We start from the raw sequence: 23,471 nt of genomic DNA on the forward strand, positions 1-23,471 counted from the left end.
CTGTCCAGTGATCCCTGACTATTGAAACTACACTGTAACTCTATCCTCATCCCAGCTCGTATACTGCCGCTGTGTCAGGACCCTTCGGTGTCACTTGTCAATAGTGTGAAATTAAACAAAACTAAATGGTTAGGTTGAGGCAACACAACCACTTGGTTAGGGTTAGGAAAAGATCATGGGTGGCGTTAAAATAAGTGCATTCGTAATATAACTACAACTATCGATGAACAGGATATAATCCACATCCTCCTGGGTGAAAACCGACCTACTTAAGGTTGTGTCCACAAAGACCATGATTTTTCCGCTTCCCATTTATTGTCTAAGTTGAGACGCTGTACCATGCATTCTGGTAGCGGGGCGTCGTGAAGTTGACAGATTCAGAAACTGCAGTTTATTTCTCGCATGAAGAAACTGTGAACTGTTTTGGTAATATAAGAGAAGGTTTCCAAACCAGCCGCCATGTTGTTCTGTTTGAAATCCAGGAACAGGCAGCCCGTTAGAGAAGCGTTCGTCCAATCAGGTGCTGCGATCATGGGTGTAGTCTGTTTTCTCTGTTTGTCATTGGTTATTGAGGAGAATTTGATTACTGCTAGTGACCCATCACATGCAAAAGCGCCATTGGCGCTATTAATCCTGCAGCAGTTTCTCTGAGTGCATAACATCACTGTGGACGGGTTCATGGTTGAAAGTGTGTGTTTGGCACACACAAGGCACCCTTGTGCCAATGCTGAGGGCCGTGACAAAACTGCAGTATTTAACGCCTTGGGAATGAGAACGAGCTGAAAATCCATAGTCCTAATTCCATGCAAATAACATTCCAAAGTTGAGTTTAAGCTAATATGACATTTCAGCTGTTTCCCTTATAACAATTATTTTCGAAACCTACAGTTTTTAGTACAAAATTGCTTCTTTGAGCTTCTATTCCTCCACTGTAGCTGAGCAAGGAAACACTGTCCAGGACACAAAGACCAGTCAAAGAAAATAAAACTAGAGAAAAGCACTGGTATGAGCCTTTAAGCAAACTTCCTAACTCGTGTCTTTGTTATTTTGAATTCAACTATGTTTTTTTTCAATGAATAAAAACTGGAGGAAAGATTCTCCCAGGTTTCTACCCAAATATATCACAAATTGTATACAGATTTCCAGTAAATTGGCAAAAGAAAATGCCTCCTAATGCACATTTCCATCAATTACTCTTATGTTAATATATGGAGTCCGGGGCATCGAGATAAACATCTGGTGGTGCAAATTCTCCAATCAGGTACCATTAGGCCATTTCAGAAAAAGAGCTGTAATTAATTAACTCATCAAATGAATGAAAATGATGTGAAAACTGTGATGGAAGAACCGCATCTATGTTTGTTTCATGTATGCACTGTATATATTTAAATGGCTCTGTGGCACTAAATTGACTGTGGTATGCCGACATTCGCATAATGACAGTGAAAAGGAATCTATCAGTGAATGCATCCATGGTGCATACCAGGCCTTGTTGTGAAAGGACAAAATACGTACATGTTCATTATCAGTGGAGCAGGTCCATGTGTTTGTTGACATAACAGTTCACTTTCCTGCTTTGGAATAAAAAACCTTCCTGTTGACGTAAATGGATAAACTGTTTTTCCTCAAAGGCAAAAACTTGGATGTTAAGTCTAAATGTAAAGAGAATACTGATGTTTTGTTTAACACTCCCTTTGTTTGACTGGGCCAAAGTACCGCAATAATAGCCCATAAAAATGTTCTTTCATGAGCGAAGTTTAATCCTCTCTTTTTCCAAACCTACCGACTTTGCATGACCTACTTTAGCCTACATTTGTGAGCTTGATAGAAGGAAGGAAAGCGCACCCATGATGCTGAATCCATGTGTTTTTGTGAGTGTGTAGCATGTGACTGTGTTTTGCTTTTCTGTTTGTTGCAGCTTGTGCAGGATGTCAGATGGCCGGTGGTTCTGTCAGACATTTGATATCATATTTAAGGCTCTAGGATGAACAAGTTAATGAAAAGGCCCTTGTCTCTTGCTTTTTATCAGATTTGTTCAGGTCTCGATTAAAAGCGTGTGACACACAGCTCAGATCCTCTGTGCATTGTGCAGCTTTGCTCCAAGCCAGTGGTACTGCAGGACAGCAGTCTAATTTTAGTTTGGTAACATCGATGTGCTCTGTGCAGGCTGTTAACTGTCAAATGAAGAAACAGCTCACATTGATTATACAGATAGCTCGAGTTAAAACAAAATTAGTTTCAGTTTCTGGGTGTGACGTACAACCAGCATCTTTAGCAAAACTCCTCCGTCTGTGCACATTAATGAAGCTGTTGAAAGGATAATAAAGAGTCTCAGAGTTTCAGCAGTTATGAGTGCTAGGTAATGAGGTCACAATTTTATATGTAAAGGGTGAAGAAGATTTAAGCAGTTACCAATCAAGCACTTTCTGTGTCAGAAGTTTCCCATCTGACAGGATTTCTCAATCTGCTTCTCAGACAATATGTTTCTGTTTAATGTCGAATCTAAATCTGGCCCACGAGACTGTTTCAGTTCTCAGAACCAGACCCCAGCCTCTTTGTCAAACAACTCTTTCCCACCATCCGTAGCCGTGTGACATTTTACGTTTAGAATTCCCATTCCTATTAAAAATATAGTTCTCAAGATATTTCTCATGTGAGATTTAATTTCTTATTTTCCAAATTTTCCCGTACTACCTTCCCTCGTGAACGGGAATCTGTCACTTAGTTGCAAGAGCCTCTGTGATTAGGACTAGAAAATGACTGCATGTTACCAAAGCATATGGGACAGGTCTAATTGACCACACTTGATGGTGCTGTGAAACGGCATCCATTATGGAGAGAGGAGAGTCGTGATAATCCTGGGGAAAGCACTTATTTCCAGACAGACTTTCCTGGAAAGCATTCCTAGTGTTGCTTTTGGTTGTAAACACGAAAGGTTGTGTAACAAATGAAAAAACAGCTTTAGAGAGAAGTTCAAACCGTCAACCCTGGCTCCTTTCTCACTCATCTGCACTGTAGCGGCCCCTCGGATTCATTAATTAAGACGCAGAGAGTTTCAAACGGGTGTCGATTTATTTCTTCATTCTGCGTGCACCACGCACGATAAGCACCGTGAAAACTACAGAATATAAAAACAGAAAAAATACAAATCTCTGCAATCGCCACTGGTTACTACTGTACATCAGAGGATCCTATTTTCTGGATTTCCTACACGGCATTCTACATAGAGATGAAAGACTAAAACTAGACCACAAATATGATTCTATGCATGTGCGCCTCCCCTAACATACGCACATAAACCATGCATGCAAACACCGTTTATCAGTGTTCGTTGGCGGAGGAAGGAAGGCTCTTGAGGCAGTAATGTTAACAGGATGTTTCGTATAGGACCCATTGAGAGGCCCTGATTCTCGTGTGTTTGAGAATATATTTCAAGATGTGTTTGAGCACGGTGGAATGAGGGGATAATGCTGTCAGAAGATGTCTAAGTTGTGGGAATTTGGTCTGTGACCATGGAAGAGGCTATAGATCCCTGCAGTACCTGGAAGCCCAGCAGCAACATCTGCTTTAGCAATTACCAGCTAAGTGGATGATTGTGATAAATGTTGTTTCTGCATGTGCCTTTTTGGCACCGTTCATTTTGCTACCACGCAGTCAAACTAACTCAAACTGAGTGTGTTGTGAATATCCATAAGAAAATAGGAAAGAGATGCAAATTATGGAAATGCAGTTCACAGTTGTTACAAAGACATGCAGTCATTTAAAGCATAAGCATGCGTCGAAATGTGAATTGGGTCACCCGATGGAAAGCAGACACGTGATTGACCTGATTGTTTTATGGTCGAGGAAGGCGTGTGTCCGGGGCGAATGGGAAGATGTCTGCCTGTGATAAGGATAGAAAAATGGCCAGCACATCCCCTGCCAAAATAGTGGCTGTGATATAAAGAGTGCCTGACTGTAACAATCAGGGGAAGAGCCCATTGTACTGTGCTGCAGGAAGCCACAGCCTTGGATGAGAAGCCCATGTGTGGGGCTTCCCTGTCACTGGTGTGTGCAAGCATGGATGTGTGGTGGCGTGCTTTTTCCACTGAAGTGTTTCCCTCACCTCAGAGACAGACCTCTCTGACCTTTCTGCATTTTTACTGCATTTAGTTTGTGCGGAAGCACGTGTGTGCGTGTTCACTCAGTGTGCATGTCTTTTGTTTGCTTAAGTATTGTTTCCTCAAAACAGCTGTTTGAAATGGGACTGTGTGGTGGCGATTATTTGATTAGTCTCTATGGTTCACCATTGTGATGGGGAGGAAAAGCCTGGTGAGCTTGGCTGTTTGCCCCCATTGGTGCACAAATCGCCTCATTCAACAAGCACACATGTACAATCATGAACACCGTTGAAAGCAGAGGATTAAAAGGTCAGCAAATCTGCATGAGATTTGTTTGGAGTTTCTTGTGGGGCACTGAAAGATGTCTTGAATTAGTCAGCCAATTTGCCCTCCCTCATTGTCAGGATGTGTAAGTGTGTGCACCTTAATTTTCTTTCTCGCATGTGCAGAAAGTGTGGGCTGTGTTTATCTGTGGGCTTAGTGAAGTTCAGTTTTATGGGAAACATCCTGAGTGCAGAATTGTGAAGAGAAAATAGATTATCCAGAGAAGCTCTCTAAACAGGAAAAAGGAAACAGGGTGGAGTTAAACGTGTCAAACGTTTCTTTACAGCCTCACTGGACCCCCACATAGCTCAGGTGCTCCAGAGTTTACAGAGTTGTATATTCACTATGCAGACTCTGGTTTGTAATACATAAAACAGCCTGAGAAAGAGAAGTGAATGTATATGTGATGTGAGCCCGATGTTGGACTGAACTTCTGTATTTGACAATATGTTTTGAATCTGTTCTGGTCCCATTCCAGATACCTAGAAGTGTTTGCACACTTGATGTAAAGTCGATAAGATAAACTTTAAATACATGAAACCAAGACTGTTTATATTTAGTATTCATGTGTACTTGTCTGTGCATGTTTGACGTCCCCTGGGTGCTCTGTGGTGTCTGTGGTTTGATCCTATCATCGCTCCATGTCCTTTCGATAACATTACCGTACCTTTACAGTCCTTCCAGAGACCCGATGGGGCTTTGCTGTCATTCTGGAAAAGTTTTAGACAAAATCAAAAGACTATGTAAAAGGCATGTCTGCTAATCTACACATAGACACAAAGTAATATAACATTATGCATGCAGTAAACTGAAGCTTTAATACAGTCAGCCAGTCTGTGCTGAGTCTGTTATTTTGCAGTTCATTTAAACACATTACTTAGACCTTAATGATGTGAAAATATATAACAGTTCAATATCCCAGGACCCCGGGAATATGGAATACCAGTGGTTTGATTGTGGATAATCACTCTTCATGCTTCATTTTCATTCTTAGTCGTGTGTGACAGCCGGCAGTACCACTGCCCTGGTATAATACATACCACTACTACTGCTACACACACATGCATGCAGACATGCACGCACGCGCACACACACACACACACACACACACACACACACACACACACACACACACACACACACACACACACACACACACACACACACACACACACACACACACACACACACATATATACACATATCCATTACTCAACTACAGTATACCTTTTTTCTAAGAAGTGCAGAAAATAGATACCTCCTTATGTACTTCCACCTTGAAAACACCAGCCAATACATGTTAACCCATGTACTTCTGTCTTCCATTGGAAGCCAATGTTATTTACAGTAGAATATAATAGTATTCTACTCTTACCTATTTCCCTTAACAGTAAATCAGTGCTTTGTTTAAATGTAGTAAGCTCCAACAGCTTCAACTGACTTTTATTTGACTTGGAATGAAGTTTGGAAGTAAATTCATAGTGGACGTTGACTCTGGAAAAATTCTTGTATACTGTACATACATCCGCCCCTGTCCTTTGCCCTTACTCCATCTCACAGTGATTAATAGAGGGTCACAGGGGTCCCATCAGGCTGTGCTGAAATAATTCCACCCAGGCTTCAGTCTCTCTGTACAGCTCTGTCCTTCACTTCCTTTTATAGTCTCATTCTGCCCCTGGTCTCTATCACCCCTGTCTTCTGCCCCCCCCCCCCCCATTTCTCTCTCTTTCTCTCTCTCTCTCTGTCTCCATCTATCTCTAAAGGGGACACTTGGCAGGCGGTCTGTCCTCCCTCTCTTTTACCCTTCCTCTTTCAGCTTGCCTCCTGCACATTTCATCTCCCCCTCCTCCCCCCTGTGTCCTCCTCCTACACGTGCGTCTCTGGTCGTCTGTCTCTGAGGTGAGTTTTCTCAGTGAGCTCAGATGGAAGGATTATTTCAGCTGTGTTTACACAAAGACCATACGTAGTCTCACAAAATGACTCTGGCCTTGTTAGATTAGCTGTTTGGTTCAACAGGTGCCTACATGGTGATTACATTTCTGCAGTCATTTGTTTGAATTTGATCTATGAGTCCTTGTTTTGGTGAGGCACTGATGTGTAGACTGGAACTAGTCATATCCTCCATAATGTCACAACCATGGTATCTCATCAAGTAGGAACCTGGGCATTTACTGATCTCACTGTAGGGCTTTACACATTTTTCTCCTGGACTGGAGAATCCATTCATTTCCATCCCAGCTGTGCCCTAATTGATTAGACTGAATTATTTCTTGTCATGTGAAGAATGTTCACAAAGTTAAATGCGTACTTTGTGATAACATGACCTTGTCCAATTTCTTCTGCTCACTCTCCGTCTCTCTCCCTTATCCAATCTGTCTTTTTCTGTCTTTGGAACAGACGTTGGCAATGTCAGCCTGTCACCACTTTGGTCCATAATATCAGCAGCTATTGGATACAATAACTTTGGTGTCTTTTCATATAACCCATATGAGTGTAAAATTTGTGGGTTTGAGTGAAATGTCTCAGGAGCTATAGGGTGGGTTGCCATGAAATGTGGTACATGCATTCATATGTTGTTGTTGTTGTTGTCATTGTGGCATGAAGCGCAAAATAACTGGGTCCACACCAACCAGTTATTCTGACTAAAGTCATACTAATCTTACCATTCTAATCATTAATGATTGAGGTCCACATGAATAACTAAATCTAACCTGACTATGAACTTCATTATAAGTCATCATATTGGATTATTGTCAGGATGATATGTACTCATAAATAGAAATAAAACAAAAAACATGGCTATTCTCGGGCCTCTCAGGTGTCCAGGTTCTTACTGAATGGATCCTTCCATCTGGATTTGATTGATCATCTGATTAGAGTGGTGAGCTGCAGGGCTATCAACATAACAAGGTCTGACAGGTTGGACTGTTAGCTCTAAGATCCAGAAGAGAAACGGTTCTAATCCCACCTCCATTTAGCTCAGACTGTAGCAGGAAGCATTGATTAGAAGTGTGCCCCACTGGGAAATGAAGTTGAGACTCTGTGTGACCTGAGGTCCAGCTGTGTCAGGCCCAGGGCAGAAACCAGAGCTGTGTTGACACTGGAGCCCTGCCAGAGGAGCACAGTGGGAGTTTCTGCTCTGCCGTGCTTCTTTTTTAGGTCCCTCTGCTAGTTCATGTTCTCATTCAAAGTCATGTTCCTAGGAGAGTGACCCGGTCCCTTCTGTTTCTGCAGTTCCCTCTCACTCTCCTTGCTACAGAAAGCATACATTGCATATAGAAAGATCCTTTCTGTAGCTCTGTAGATATTACTCAAAAGCTGCTTTTTCGTAGCTGCTCCACGTGAATTTGGGAAATCCCAACTTGATGTGTTTTAGTTTCACAGCTGTTCCCATGTTAACATTAAGACAACTTTGTCATTCCTCTTCCCCCATTTTTATTTCTTTTTTAATTTTCTGCAAATGTTCTTGTGTTTTTATTGCACACAAAGACTGCAGCACTCTAACTTTCCAACAGGAAGTTGATGGTGGTGTGGCAGGAAGCTGAATAAGCTGTAAAGAAGCAATGGTGCAGACAAGCTGTACTGAATATCAAGTATGAAATCTGTGAGATCCATTATGGCCGGCACGAGAACTTCCCTAATCCACCGTAATGGAGGCCTTTGGGACATCTGGTGTTATAACAAAACATGCCTCAGTAACAAAAACTACGCCAACACAAACACAGTTTTGTTTGATGTTTTGCTTCTCCTGCTTATTGATTGAGGTCCACATGAATAATGCTTCTGTATGTATGTATGTGTGTGTGTTTCTGTTTTGTGAGTGTGTTTGTTTTACAGTTCGTATCTGATTATTTGATTCAATTCTGTGTTGGACTATCGCTGGAAACTGATGCTGCACAGAATGTATAAATTCCCCCTTGTTACATGCTGACCCACTTTTAAAGCCATTTCAGTTTAGGTGTTTGTATGTGTATAACATAAATGAATAGCTGTATTGATAGTTGTAACAGTGGTCAAGCATTTCCGTGTATTCTATACTCCGTTTCATGTGAGTTTCACAGCCAAACAGCAACAATGATAACAAGCAGGATTTGGTCACCAACTCTTGTGTGTAAGCTCCCACACACACAGAGAGACATATGCGGTTTTATGTTTAAACCTTCCCACTCACAGTCAAACGGGACATTTAGACATGCTTATTTCCTCTTTTTATCCAGCAAAACAAGAATGTTCCATGTGTTATGGATTCACTGAGGCTGCAATTAAGCTGCAAACAGTGTGGTCAAGTCATTCAAGATATTGTTCAAGATTGATGAACAGTGCATGAGGACAGGCTGACCCAATAGTTGTCAAGACATTTCACTAAAAAAACTAAAATGCCAGCCTCATGACGGAGCTAAAGGGGAAGTCAGAGGATCCTCAAGTTCAGTAGGATTCATGCTCTAAGGAACATAACTGTCTGTACCAAATTGAATGGCAATCCATCTGATAATTGTTGAGATATGTCTGGACCAACCAACTGATTGAGCCATATTAATGCCACACCACTAGTATGGCCAAAAATGCTTTCTATGAACAAAACTTTCCAGCTTGCATAGTGAATCCTTCAGCGAGATCGTTCTCAGCTGGAGAAGGGAGTATCACACACCCAGTGCAGAATCAGTTTCACCTCTGACTGATTGAAATATAGTTAAGATATGCATTGAGGCATATTACACAGCATGTTTCCATCATAGATGTGCATTACACATACGGAAACCCTTCTCAGAGCGTCTTTTTGACAGTGGCCAGGTGTTTCAAGTTCAACGAGTTTGCACTTTCTCATCATTAGTGTGAAGAAGGGCAGCTGCTATCTTGGCAAATTGAAACAGGAATGGCAGTCGGTCTGACATACGGTGTGTATATCAACCCAGTCGCCAGAATAAAATGTTAGCATTGTACCTTTCTGCAGACCACAGATACATTGAATCTCAATGTTTCTGAACCACTGCTTCCCATTCTCATTCCCTACTTTTCACATACAGATACTTTTTGATGACCCACAATGGCAGTTTTAAACACGAGATAACAAAACCTATTTTAAGGCCAAACAGTCTTTGCTTAGCTTTAGGCATCAAAATGACATGGTTAAGTTTAGATATCTAAACTGCATGATTAGGTTTAGGAAAAGATTGTTTTGGGTTAAAATAAGTATGTCCGTTAAGTAATTAAGTTTCACATTCACATGTGAAAGTGTGAAGTCCAGTGTGTGTGTGTCCCAAAGCATCCTCACCAACATTGTGAGCAGAGTTTTGGGCTCATTTTGATTTTTTTTTCATTTTTCTGCATCACCTGCCTTCTGGAGTATTTGCTCAGAGCGTGTAATATTGATGTGGATGGTTTTACATCGGACACGTTATGTCTCATACTGACGTGAAAGGGTGCAAAAAGTGTTTCGTATCAACATTTCTTTCTGGTTACTGGGCTCACAAATGTAAACACACACAGACACACAAAACGGGTCAACTGGTTGTAGAAGTGAATTGGTATCCACCAAATTGAATAGTGGGATCAGGCATTCCTCTTGGCCAAGGTCAAAGTGTAAAGGCCGCAGGTCAGATCCTTCATTAACGATGAGAAACAGCCTCTGACTCAACAGATCACCCACTTATGGTCACAGGTTGAATTGTAGTTGGATTTGGTTTCTGTTGACTAAAGTAGCGTTAAGAGCCTTCTTTACCGTTATCACAGCAACCATATTTTACATCTCTCTCCTCAGTTTCATCTGTCCTCCTTATAGGGTGAGTTACTGAAGCATAAACCGTGTCACCACCAATTCCAGATCAAACACTCATCCTGACTTGCAATAGTCTTTGATCTCTGTTCATTTGATACCTCAGACACAGGGGGGTCCTCGCACAAACACTGTTTATGCTTCACTGTGTCGTTTCATGTGTGAAAACTGAGAAACCATCTCAAAGAGGCCGTTTGTCATTTCCATCACCTGAGGGTTCAGAGTGATGGCTGTTACGAGATTTTTCTGTGATACCGAGGTTGATCTGTGAATGATTGGATGTTTAAACAACAGCAAATGAGAAATGATATCTGTGTGACAAAAAGTCGGGTCCTTTTTATGAGCTCTGCGAACAAAAAAATGATGGTTTAATGATGGAAACAACTGGTGGAAACAGGAGATTTACTGACTTCCTCTGAAATGCGTCCTTTGCCACAACAACGTCACTAATTTAAGTCAAGGTTATCACACACATTTCTGAATTATGTTTTTACCATGTATAATCCGTAGGGATCATGGAATGTTTTAGTGAGTAATTTACCGGGAGAGATGTGGAATGTACAGCTGTGTGTCAACATTGTGGGCTCCCATCTGTCTCCTTCTCTTTTTCTTGTGTGTGTTTTATGCCCTATTTAGCTTCATAGGCGAGAGGCTTCACGATGCATTTTTTGGATTCCATTGACGGTTGTTTTATGTGCTGTTCTGCATTGACCTAGATTATTTTGAAATTAATTTATCTATTTCTATCTGTCTCTGGATGGCATTTGTAATTTTCTCTCAACCATGTAAGGATGTGTATCCATTCTATTTAATTATTTTAGTTATCCTAATGAAGATTCCTGGTTGCTCTGGAAAACCATACATCCTTCCATGATCCTTCTGTTTTTGGCCTCTTGAGCAGACTCTAGCTGAAGGTCAAAGCCATACATTGCCTACTAAGTTCCATCTCAAAATCCGGCAGATCTGTATTTTCCTTCAGTTTTGTCTTAATTTTTTCTTCTGTTTTGGTCTTGTCATTATCCTGTTCTTGTGGCTGAGTTACTCTGTTGATTTTGATTGGTTTTGACATTGACAGGAAGTGTTAGGAAGTAGTTATGTTTGTGGTTAACCTACTGTATGAATAGACCAAGGCTATAGTGACTCAGGCTGACCACAGATTAACGCACACAAACCAACCATCATCAAGTCTGTATGTTCTGTATGGTACGGTCTAAAAGACTGGAGAGAGAAAATTAGCCACACAATAATTTTGATCAACTAATTCATCATTTATCTAGGCATTCATATGCAAATCAAAAAAAAAATTTTGGACTGACAAAAGAAACCCTTTCAAGACATCACTATTAATGAAAAACTGTGATTCCATACACTTGCTTTTTGGTGGGATAGGTAGCAAACTACCTATTGAAAGCAACTTACCCCCAAAAAAGACTTGAAGATCTCTTTTTACGATCTCAACACCATTCAGTTATTCAAAATGTGGTTTAGCTCTTAAACATGCATTCCTGTGTGCTAATAATATATACTCGATTCCAAAATAAGTTCCAATGGTGATGCACCGGGAGGGGAGGGATCCAGGTCTGTGTCATGGCAATGTTGGCATTGTGTTCAGATGAACGGTGTTTGGCCTGTCTCCGATGAGAAAGTCTGCGGGGCAGACTCGAATGATGCGTAATGCATCGATTCGAAACAGACATTCTGCGGATTTCGGCATATGTTCCATTTTCTCGGAGACTTCTGCCACGGAGAAAGGCAAAACACCGTTCATCTGAACACAATGCCAACATTGTCATGAAACAGGTAAACATGGTAAAGTATTTCTTTAATATCCAAGATGATAAAATGGGAAATAATATCGTTTTCTCTGACAAGTGACAATTGACAATAAGGCAATAATAGACTAGGTGAAGGAAAATATATCCAACTGGTTTATTACTGTCTCATACTGAAACACCTAAATACAGTAAGTACTATTGCTTAATAGCAGTTTATAAATGGACCTGTAATGTATGTAGTCATCCCTTTATTTTCCAGAAAAAAATTGTAATTAATAACTAGCTCACAAAGCCACATAAACCCTATGTAAGTCTTTCTATGAGCATTAATGGCAATAATGTAGGTATGTGTATCAACAGGAGGGGAAAAGACTGAGCGTGAGAAAGAGTGCTCTTGACCCAACTGGTTTTATTTCATTTACTGTACAAAGGACATTTGGAGCGAGGCACCGGTGCAGCCGTAAAGAACAGGGAGGCAACAAAAACAACATTCCTCATTAAGAAAGGCATTAATCTGACCGCTGTGGCTTGAAGACCTTGAAATCTTCTCAGAACTCAAGGTTATCTTCACACAACAGGAGTTATTCAAGGAAACACTAGATGGGAAATGGAAAAAAATGACATGTAACGCCTCACTTAAACATACTTTTACATATAACATATTTTACAGACTGATCCAAGTTATACATCTTTACTTATTCTACTAAACTTTTATTTTGGGTAATGCATGGCTGAACTCTCTATTTATTTCCCTAAATGTTGAAGTGTTTCTTTGACCAATATGGTTGTTTTCCTCCTGATGAAAAATCTTTTAATTGTTTTTCACATTAACACATATTTTCTTCTCGTAGCTCACATGGGATAAACTGGTACATGCACTCCAGAATTTGGCAAGAGAGGGGAAGGATTGTTTTTGGCTCAGGAGAAACAATGTTGTATCTAAGAGGCCTATTTTCCTAATCTGTCTTCTATGGAACGTTTTATTTCTCCTGACTTCCGTGTGTGGTCTGAGTAGTGTACACAAATGCACAGGTTAATTTATATATGTAGAGGAGTGGGTAGGTTTTCCGTGAAAAGCATGTTTATGCTAATGCACGTGATTGCTGTTTTGAAGAAGAGCAGATGGCTGCAGTGGATGCCCCAGATCACTGAAGGTAGTTCACAGCACATACAAGATGATTAACACTGGGGAGTCGTACTGTAAACAAGAAGCCACAGATGAACTATTACAGCAAACCAGATCCCAGCAACAGGTCTGGTTTGTGGCCATTGTTTCAAATCATATACACTGTTGTCTGACAGTTTCCATTACAAAGACATTAATATATATTCTAATTTACACTCTTAAAACGTTTTAGTAGTACAGTGATATTATTAAAGTGTTCTTTATTTAAAAATGCAGGGTGACATCAGCTCATCTGTGCGTCAGAGCTGGAAATGAGCATTGAGCAGACACCTATGGATCTTCTTCTGCCTCTTTGTGTATCTCTTTGGCTCATATTCAGATGAAATGCTGATTCTGGTATTCACTACAGCTTTACGATGTCATCGTATGATTTATGTCATCTATAATAATAGTCTTCAGGACCCCACACTTTGGTGTTAGGTGGTCTGGATTCTAGCAGTGTGTATTGTTTAAAAAAATTACCAATATCAGTACCCTTAAAGTGAGACCAGTACCAATAGAGTAGTACTTAATTTGACACCTTGTTTTTTGTACTTCGTCTGATACCTATCACTTGAATGAAAGCGTTCAATTATATTTAATAATGATTAAAATATGTATTAAATAACTGTACAAATCCAAATCCAATTACATATGGCATCAAATTCAAGGACACTTGTGGTGGTTGGCTGTGAGCATAACCCCACAATTAGTCTTTTTTTTCTAGATGCGGGTACAAAAAGGATCATTAGACTGGAGAAAGTTTACATGGCAATGGGTTATTTAGGTCAAAGCCATAAAGACATGGAGTACAGGTAGGCAGCCCTACTGGATCCATCTCTGTCTTGTCTCATTGTGCAGCATGTTAGCAACTACTGGGTGTGTAGTTCCAATCTAGCATACTTTACCCTCACAAATTCCCCAATAGCGTTAACATTACAAATGAACTTTCTTGTCGGCAGACTGGAATGCACCTTTATCTTTCTGCCGTTGAGTCAGGATGACAAAACTGTACAGTCAATGAGTTATAACTTCAGGCTAACTGCTTGACTTTGTAATACGTCGGTCAGTAATCAGTCAATGTGAATGTGACCTGGCATGTATGATAGCACCCTAAGAAAGACATAAATAGAAAATGGTAGGATTATTAGGTGGAATGTCTTTGAACTCCGTTTTTGATATGGCAGTTTATTGTTGCATTGTTTAGAGCTTTGTTGCACTGATGCAAATAAAGGCAGTGACACAAAGGTTTACTGTGCAGTATCTATGGCAAAAGGTAATTCTTATAAACTTTGGGTCATGGTGATGATGGGTGGAGAAAACAGGATACTGTAGCACAATCCTATTGTCTTCATGCTGAAACTGCCATCAGCTATTTTGAGACTGTAAACTGTAAAGTTTAATTGATAGTGCATACCTCCATTACGTGTAATTCCCTTAATGGGAGCCATTCCTTTGTGTGTCTGTGCGGAGATGACGCAGTCTATTGTCTGCCTTTTGGACTTCCACCTCAATGGGGAGAAAGGTCATGGCGTGACTGTTACATCCTTATTGGGATTAAATGACCTTCTGTTTCTGTTTCCACCCCTGAAATTAAAAATATTGTAAAGGGATTCCCTCTGCAAGGGAGGCTTGCTTCAGATATACCTTTAAACTTATCATCAGTTCAGAATTAAGAATACAAGTAAAAAATGCAATTTGTGGACCGAGTGAGTCTGCCACCGTAGCCTGCAGGCTAAATTAAACCCATCACAGCATCCCTTAGCTATATCAAACAGTGGTGTGAAAGGAACCCCTCAGATCTGCTGGTAGTTAACCAAGAAATGCAGCATTGTGCATTCCATAAGGGAAGGGAAGAGGGTCTTTTTGTTGTGGAGATAGGGGATCATTAAAGGACGACGTCTCTATAGTAAAAGAAGCTCTTTGTGTGTGAGGAGAGTCTCAATGTGGCCATTGTAAGAGAGACTGCTGGGATCTGCTGTCAGAATTATTCTGATTCTTTATCTGCCGTTTTGCTGCGACTGTGGGCATAAAGTGGCAATTTTTTTTTTTACAAGAGAGAGAGGAGTATATTGAGGCATTTGCTATGGTATGGCTGTGTAGGAGTGGCACGTAGGCAGAGACGTCATAACCAGCTACATGGAGCCTCTCTGCATGTCTATAGTCAAAGTGTCACTCATACATGCTACTGAAGGGCCTTTTCACCCGATTCCCAAAATGTTTTGCAATACACACTAACTAAAGTATGTGTCTGCGTTTCATTACTAATAATCACTCTCAGGCCAAATGGTGAAATGTTCAATGAAACATTTTAAACTGTGCAGAAGCTTTGTTTCCAGTCATGCATTTAAACGGGGCTAGATAGTCTAAAGAGTCACTGATTAACCCACATGATCTAAAGAAACATTTGGATCAGTGATTTGTTTTTGCAATAAATTTGAGCTGAAATCTTGGTGTACATCTGTTTTGCAGCATTAGGTTAGGGCTTGGCTCTCAACTTGAAGTTTCGTGAAGGTTTCAAATTGTTTTGCTTCTGCTTCTGATGAGTCAGAAATGTGGTCGTGGCACATGATCCGAAAGGCACACTTGGATTCTGCATGTGATTTTCATTTAAAGCATCACATAAACACAAACGCTCTTCAAGACACCATTTTGTCTTCATCAACATGTCCAGCTATCTTAGCTAGCATAGGGCCTCGACACCTCTGGCCTGTGGGCTCGGAAACCCCGTTTGTGTGACTGCTCTCTTTGATCATGTCGTGTCCACGCTGACCCCTGACGGGCTGTGTGCTTGTGTCATGTGGAACACAGATTGGCCTGTGATGGTGGGTGGTTTTGTTGGTATGCAGACAACTAAAGACAAATTGTCCCTTTCAGTGGCCGGACCTAGCCTCTCTGATGAATAGGTTTTTCATGGACATCCATTATGTCTGGACGTCCGTCATGAGTCATTCAAACCACATCCAAAACATCGTCTCTGCATCCCAGACCAATATACACAACGCTGCAGACAATACTTCAACAATCTTTCACACATAAACAACAAGTGCATTCATAAACCACAGTGTACACAAACAAATCTTAAGTAATCCAACAGTTTACTTTTCACAGTGTGTCTCATCTAATGCACAAAGAGGAAAGAAAGCAGCAACACACAGAAATATATCTTTGTTGTGTTCATGTAAATTAAGTGGACAGCAAAAATGTTGCAGTTTCCTATATAGTATATGACATGGCCTCTGTGGACCAGCTCTAACGTTCATGTTGTCTGTTTTGCATCTGACAGGGTGGGAAGAAGCACAGTGGCCCCTGTGGAGGAAGAGACTGCAGCGGAGGCTGCAAATGTTTCCCGGAGAAGGGTGCCAGGGTAAGTCCCATACTGTAACTACTGTTCCACATCACATTGAAAACACACATCTCACTCTATCTCTGTCTTCCTTAAACTCTGCGTTAATCGCCTCTACCGCCTGGTTTTCCATCTGGAAAACTCAACAATGTCATGATCACACATGATGCTTTCTTAATGCCTCCAATAACTGGGTTGCCGACAGTGCACAGCTTCCTTTTAATTAGCTTATATTTAGTCAAGTTTTACAAACCTCAACCATGTGGTATTATTTAGAAGAAAAAAAACAATTACAAAGTGAGTAATGTTTTGCTAAAAACTACAGTGTCACGCTGATTTAGGGAATTGTGTAGCCTTTTTTTCCAAAAATAAAACTATGTTTGTGACCATTTTTAAACATTTATAACATTACATACTTCTGTTGGTTGAGGCCACAGACAGTGTTGGGATGTCTAAAAGCATTAAGAGAAGGACTGGCAATGGTTTTTTGGTCTTTAAAAAAACAAACTGCATCATCGTGTGATCAGGCTAAGGCCTAAAGCATTCTTGTAGAAAATTCAAGTATCACAACAATGCAATGTGGATATATTAGATCATGTGAATGTATGGGTCTGTCATGGGCGTTCAGCCATATGGAAAACTGTCCTGCTGCAGCTCATTACTAAAAAATACTTATCACACTTCCGTACAGTTTAAGTGATGAAATTCACACCATTAACCCCCTAAAAGAGGCGGTCAGAGTGGAAGGAGCTCCGTCTGGAGTGTGGGAGCCCCATTAGGGAGAGGAATGAAAGACAGAAAGGAGAGAGAGGGCCCAGGGAGACAGACATAGACTAAACATACTGAGATAACCAGCTTAGAATGAGTGACGGAGTTCTGCATGACTAAAGGAAGCTTTACACTCCAGACACGTGCTGCCCAGATCATCAGATCGCTTTCTGATCGTTGGAGTGGGGGTTCAACTTCTGTGAAGTTTAGTAACTTTCAGAATCAGACAGCCAACGCCTTCTTTCCACAACAATTGGCCAGACGTGTTAAGAAGTAAAAACAAACAGGGTTTTATCTGTTTGGCAAATTATTACTTTTCAAGGATGAAACATGCTTTGAATACTGACGGGAAGTGGCTTCTGACTAATCTTAGCTTACACAGGCTTGTAGAGGAGCTGACATAAATGCCTCCAAAATCTTACACAGCTACACACTGCAGTACTGTGCTGTGCCTGAGAAGCAAAGAATATCTGAATTAACTGGAGTAGGTTTAACTTCCAACAAAGAATACAAAAATAAATGTAAAAAACTAAATCACAACATTATAACACAATGACTGAACTTAGCAAAAAACCTAAAATGTTTCCCACGTCCTAACTTATATTCAATCTCATCATTTATGCATCTAGCCCCCTGGTCCCTGGTCATAGCCCTGTACTTTGTACGCCTGTTTAGTAATATAAACAGTTATACACACATAGACATGTTTGTGTGAAAGAAAATATTAGTAGAAATCTACAGAACATATTTATTTAAAAACTATAGTTTAAGTCATTATTTCTATGATTCACAGACAAGCTTTAAGCATTAACTAGCCAATTTCCTTTGTTTTGCTTTATTTTGTAAAGAGTGCTCATAGGATCTGTAAATGTCTCAGTTTAACAGTGTAATGTGGTAAACTCAAGAACTGAAATGGACTCTTATAAAACTCCTCGCCTGCTCCTGTGGGAGACAGTCTTAAAAAACTGCAGAAGTGAAGAAGGGAATGGTCTAACAACTGTACTTGGACATGCTCTGAGAATTTACCAGACCGACTTTACAGTAGGTGTGACATTTGACCTGCATGCTCCCTGCGGGTACAGGAAACCCTGTGTGGAGGCGTATAGAGAGGAAGTTCCACATTCCACATCTGAAGGATGCAAAAGTCTGATGACAGGATCAGCAGACCTTTCTCTTCCTCTCTCCTACTGTTTCTCTGTGTCAGCCGGATGTGAGGAAAGGATCTTGATCATTCAGTGGCAAAGTGATAATGACAGTGCCAAGAGAGAGAGAGTGCAGTCCTTCGGTGCGCTGTCAAACCTTGCCATTGTCTGTTCTTTGGAGATGGATAGAAGTAAAAACCTACTCTCTTCTGCAATTTCCCAGCTTTGGATCAATAAAGTATTTCTATTCTATTAACGGGTGCTACTTCCTTGACACATCTGGTCTGCTATAGATGAACTGTAAAAAAGTTTCTTGCGAACACTAATTAGGCTCTTAAACATTTATACTTAAGGATTAGATTCTACTTTCTACTTACTGAGAAACTAGACATTATAAATTCTCCTTTGTCTTTGTCTATGACTCATTCCGTGCGGGTTTAAGCTGTAGACACCCTAAGGCCTAAGAGTCTTGATCCAACTAAATGTTTCCCCTTATTTGCATTAGCCAACTGATGTACTTGTTTGACAATACAATGAAAACCATGATGGATTCTCACAGATGTGTTCATCCCTCTGGTGTCTCTAGCTTTACGTTTATCTCCTTTCCGTCCAAATCTTTCCCCCAAGGAGAGTCATGGCGATGAGCACTTCACTGAATGGGTCAAACTGATCCTTCCCAGCTGTCTAGATTGGCCGAGAACTGACACAGCTGTGGCCATTAGGTGAATTGTTGTAATTGTAAATGGTGGATGTAGTCATGTCAACATCTTGGTGTAGCTACTCTACTACGCCAGTGGGATTCTTTTATTTGAGCATCGTCATCGCTGTGTCCAATCTTTAAACCTTAGCTCTACAAAAACATTTTCAGCCCAACTGCGGTTTTCTGTTCACTTTCTCATCGGTGTGATTTTGGTCCGCATTGGGCAGCTGAAAAAACACCCACCACCACTCAACCACAAACATCTGACAGACAAAGTTGGCGACTAGCTAGGAATTAAGTAGGGATCACCGATGCACCGATTGTAAAATTCTGGCACCACACTGATACTGATGTTTAAATTAACAATTTAGCTGATGCTGATACAATGTTGTTTTTTAAAAAAAGTAATTCCCGAACTGTTTTTAAGTAAACCAGCCCTTCATAACACTGTCTTTGAATAAGGACAATTCAATCTTAGAACCAACCTTTAGTATAACCTTTATATAAAAGATAATTTTTTCTTAAAAATAACTTCTTCAAAAGCCTTTTAACCTTTTATCAGAACATCTAGCCAACACACAATTGATTTAATACAGCAGATAAACATTGACCACTGCGATCTGTGAATAACATCTTATTTGCCGATAAGCTGATTACAGTCAACAAGGCAAATATCGGCTCATACCAATCTTCTACTAGAATATAGTGGAACCCTCAGGAGTTGTTGCGGACCAAAACAGAGCTCAAAGAAGAGTTAATATTGGACCTACTGCATATTCATACAGTGAACTGTCACTTAACTGTAAATTATCACAAATGCTGCACTATGTCTGTTTGATGGGAGAATAGGCTGAGACTGTTGCCATACCCTGTGAATGTTCTCATTTGTCCAGGTCATCGTTATCTCCAAGGTAATTTCAGTCAAAAGCAACTGGTCTTGGTTATTTGTCTAGGAAGACGTTTCACCTCTCATCCAAGAGGCTTCATCAGTTCATGTACGCATCTGACCAGGCTGGGAATGGTCCAACTATCTGGTGTGGAGATCCAGGTATTTAACCTTTCACAAGGCCGATGATGTCACTGAAACCCTTTGTGCTCCAAGTGCCAACAACCGTCGTCAGAGTGACGTTGGTGGGAAGTAGGTTTCGACTTCGTAAGTGCTCTATTGAGTCTTAACGATAGTCGTTGGAGTCACAGCAGACCATTTGTGAGTTGTTCTTTGAGGTTAGATTGTTAAATCTGCCGTTTCAAAAACGTCTTCCTAGACAAATAACCAAGTCCAGTTGCTTTTGATTGAAATTGCCTTGGGGATGTTGCCATACCAACTTTAAAAGGTGATTATATAATAAAATGCCGGCACCAAGTGGCCAAAAAGTCAGTTAATGCTAACCTGACTATTGCCACATGAATTTCCTCCTTGACTCCACCTAGCTCCACTCAACCATGTGGGATCGCTCCATAGGAAAGTGATTTCAGGCGGTCAAGCCAATCAGGACCGCCTGGGCGGGTGTTTTATAGATGTGACGTAGCGGAGAAGCGACTGTTTTGATTCAGACAACAATGGCGGCTCGTATCGCGGAAGCAGGCGTCAACATTGATGCTGCTATTTCATCCGTGTTCTCCAATCTAGGGAATCCTTCTTCTTTAGAAGAACAGCAGAGAATGGCTCTGATGATGTGATGTTTTTGCCCTTCTCCCGGCCAGGTTTGGCTTTTCCCTCAGCGTCACAGGTTGGTTTTGATGTGAGTGGTTGAAGTAGCACATCAATAAAGATAATGGACAAGTGGTTTATCCAATCATATGCAAGGATTGTTGATAAGACCCAGCCTCCTGAAATCACTTAGCTATCGAGCGATCCCAGATGTATGAGTGAAACAAGGCGGAATGAAATGCATCTGGTGAGAGTCAGGTTAAGTTAATGCTGGAGACCATAAAATTGTTTTCTCATTCAACATAAAAACATAAGACATGGGTAATGCAGGAAGAAAAAAGAAATGGATTGTGTTTCTGTGGAAAGGAGGTCATATGAGGTACTTCATGAATGAATTTATTTTTATGTACCATGATAGAGAACACATTGAGCGTGAAGATAGATATAAATCTGGACATATGTGCAAGACAGACACTGAGAGCATGAGAAGGAGAGATGGAAAGAATGAAACTGATTGTTTGGTGGGATTAAATATACATTAATTTCATGGGTGTTCTGCTGTGGGGGAAGAGCAGAGATTTGGCAAGCTGACTCTCCAGCATTGCCACCCACTCCCCTGGCAGCCAAGCATTGCAGGCAGCCAGAAAAATATTAAGCTCCCCACAGCACACTTCTAAAAGTAATGTTGTTCTTTTGCATCATAAGTGGATCGTACTCCTGAGATGGGTCATAAAAAGGGAAACAAGCAACCTTAAAATGGACTAACGAGAAAATGAATTAGGCACACAAATTATAATGGACGCAACCCTAATCTCACAACAGTGCTGGCATCTCTACGGAGAATGTGAAGTATGGCCAAATAAAGTGATAATAATCCCAAGTCCTGTAAACTACAGTAGGTGGTGTTGTAAAGCCTTTTATGTGTTCTCTAAAGCATGATAAAACAGGGCAGCATGAGAAAACTGAGCACAAGGCACCCTGCCTTCTCACTAGAAAACATGTTTAGCAGATCAATGCTGTCTTTTGTGCTGGGAGTCTTTCCCTCTTCAGTTCTCAGAAACGGGGAGTGGCGCCGGGTTTTATAGAGAAAAAGAAACTTCGGCTTAGAGAACGGTAGCGTCCGTCTGCATGAGCTCACTGTCTCATCCGTTCCTATATGACATGGAGAGATAAAGAAACCTCCAGAGGGACAGAGAGAGAGACAGTTGATGTGGTATGGCAACCATTATACAGTAGACACTATGCAGATGGAGCAATGTCGTCCTTTCCACCATGGGAAAAGCCACCACAGCTGATGTAGAACAGGAAATGACACACGTCTCAGGAAGCTGAGCACAATGACAGTCCACTGATCTTTTTTTAATATAGACGCTCTCTGTTTTTGTGGGAACAAGATCGTCTGTGTGTTTGTCTGCAGCTATAAATGGCAAAGATCTTCTTGTTCCATGAAAACAAGTCCATACCTACATTCTGAGCCATTCTACCCTGTCTGTCATGTACTTTCCTGTCTGCTCAGGGACAGGATAACGGCAGAGAGAGGAATGCCGTAGGTACGGAAAAGATCAAAGAGACCTTTGACTATGTTTTCACCAAAGGGTGGAAGGGAAGCCCCGTACTGGTGGTTTTCAGGTTCTGACTGGACATTTAACAACCCCACGGCATGTATAACCTTTTCATAGCAAATCATAAAACTCACAAATGCGTGACATGCATGGTACAGCAAACATTTTGCAAACATGCACATCATCAGTAGTGATGTGCATGTAAAGCAGACATTTCTTGCCTGAGAAACTGTCTCAATATGCATAATTGTGTGTATAAATTAAACTCTTGAACTTCAATAAGGCTGAACTCCTCTGATTAGAGCTGCGTTACCATCAGAGTTGGAGAACTTTGATCAAACATGATTCATGTCCTCTGATAAAAAGTAACTGCCTATCAGTAGAGGATAGATAAGTTAGTGAACCCATTAACTGCCACTGACAGAAGGCCGGTTTATATTAGGAGCCTTTTTTAGCTTCACATATCAGCATAAGACGTGATGCGAAATGGCAGTTTTCATCCTGCAATCAAGAGTCTCATCCATCCCTGCAGTACCTCTCCCCTGGCCTTGACCTTGACAATGCCTATTAGGGGAGAACTACCAAATGGGAAACAATGATAGGAGGGGAAGGAATTAAAAACCTATTGCTATCACTAAAACTCTTGAACGGGAGAACTTCCTTTTTTTAAGATTGTTGGAAAAGAGGAATTCAGTGGGGATTAGGGGACGCTTGGACAAACAGGCGGCAACCAGCTGTTTGTGCATGTTATTTAACAACGTATCAGGCAAAGAGGGAAAGTAAATGGCATCGGTTGCTGTGCTACGGGTCGAGGATTTTAAAGATATCACAGCCACTGTGTGAACCTGTTAAAAATGAGCTTCCAAGTCATGCCTAGAAGAAACACATACCCTTAACTATCCTGTTAAATCTCCACACATTCCTTAGGTTTGTGTATTTTCCCTACTCCTTGTAGACTCTCTGAATATTGAACAAAGATCAATAAATAAAGAATCAAATGCACAAAAATAACTAAAACCAAACTTTGGTTTTGGGTCAAGTACGTCAAATACAAAAAGTTCATTATTGACATATTAGTTGTTATGATGAGCGTCTTATTCATTCGCCTATTCACCCATCCAACAAACATGCAACATTTACATTTATTTACAGCCAAGTTTCTCTT

General features: G+C 40.8%; 1 protein-coding gene across 2 annotated transcripts in view; it reads left to right on the forward strand.

Annotated features, from left to right (window-relative positions):
• col4a2 (collagen, type IV, alpha 2) overlaps positions 1-23,471 on the forward strand; it is a 59,161-nt gene that overhangs the window by 1,407 nt on the left and 34,283 nt on the right. For both annotated transcript variants that reach the window (XM_083921661.1, XM_083921662.1), the window contains exon 4: positions 16,424-16,504. In XM_083921661.1, coding sequence (XP_083777787.1) covers positions 16,424-16,504 — 81 coding nt within the window. The remainder of the gene's footprint in view (positions 1-16,423; positions 16,505-23,471) is intronic.

Source organism: Echiichthys vipera, assembly GCF_963691815.1.
Source record: "Echiichthys vipera genome assembly, chromosome: 10".
In the NCBI taxonomy this organism is placed as follows: domain Eukaryota; kingdom Metazoa; phylum Chordata; class Actinopteri; order Perciformes; family Trachinidae; genus Echiichthys; species Echiichthys vipera.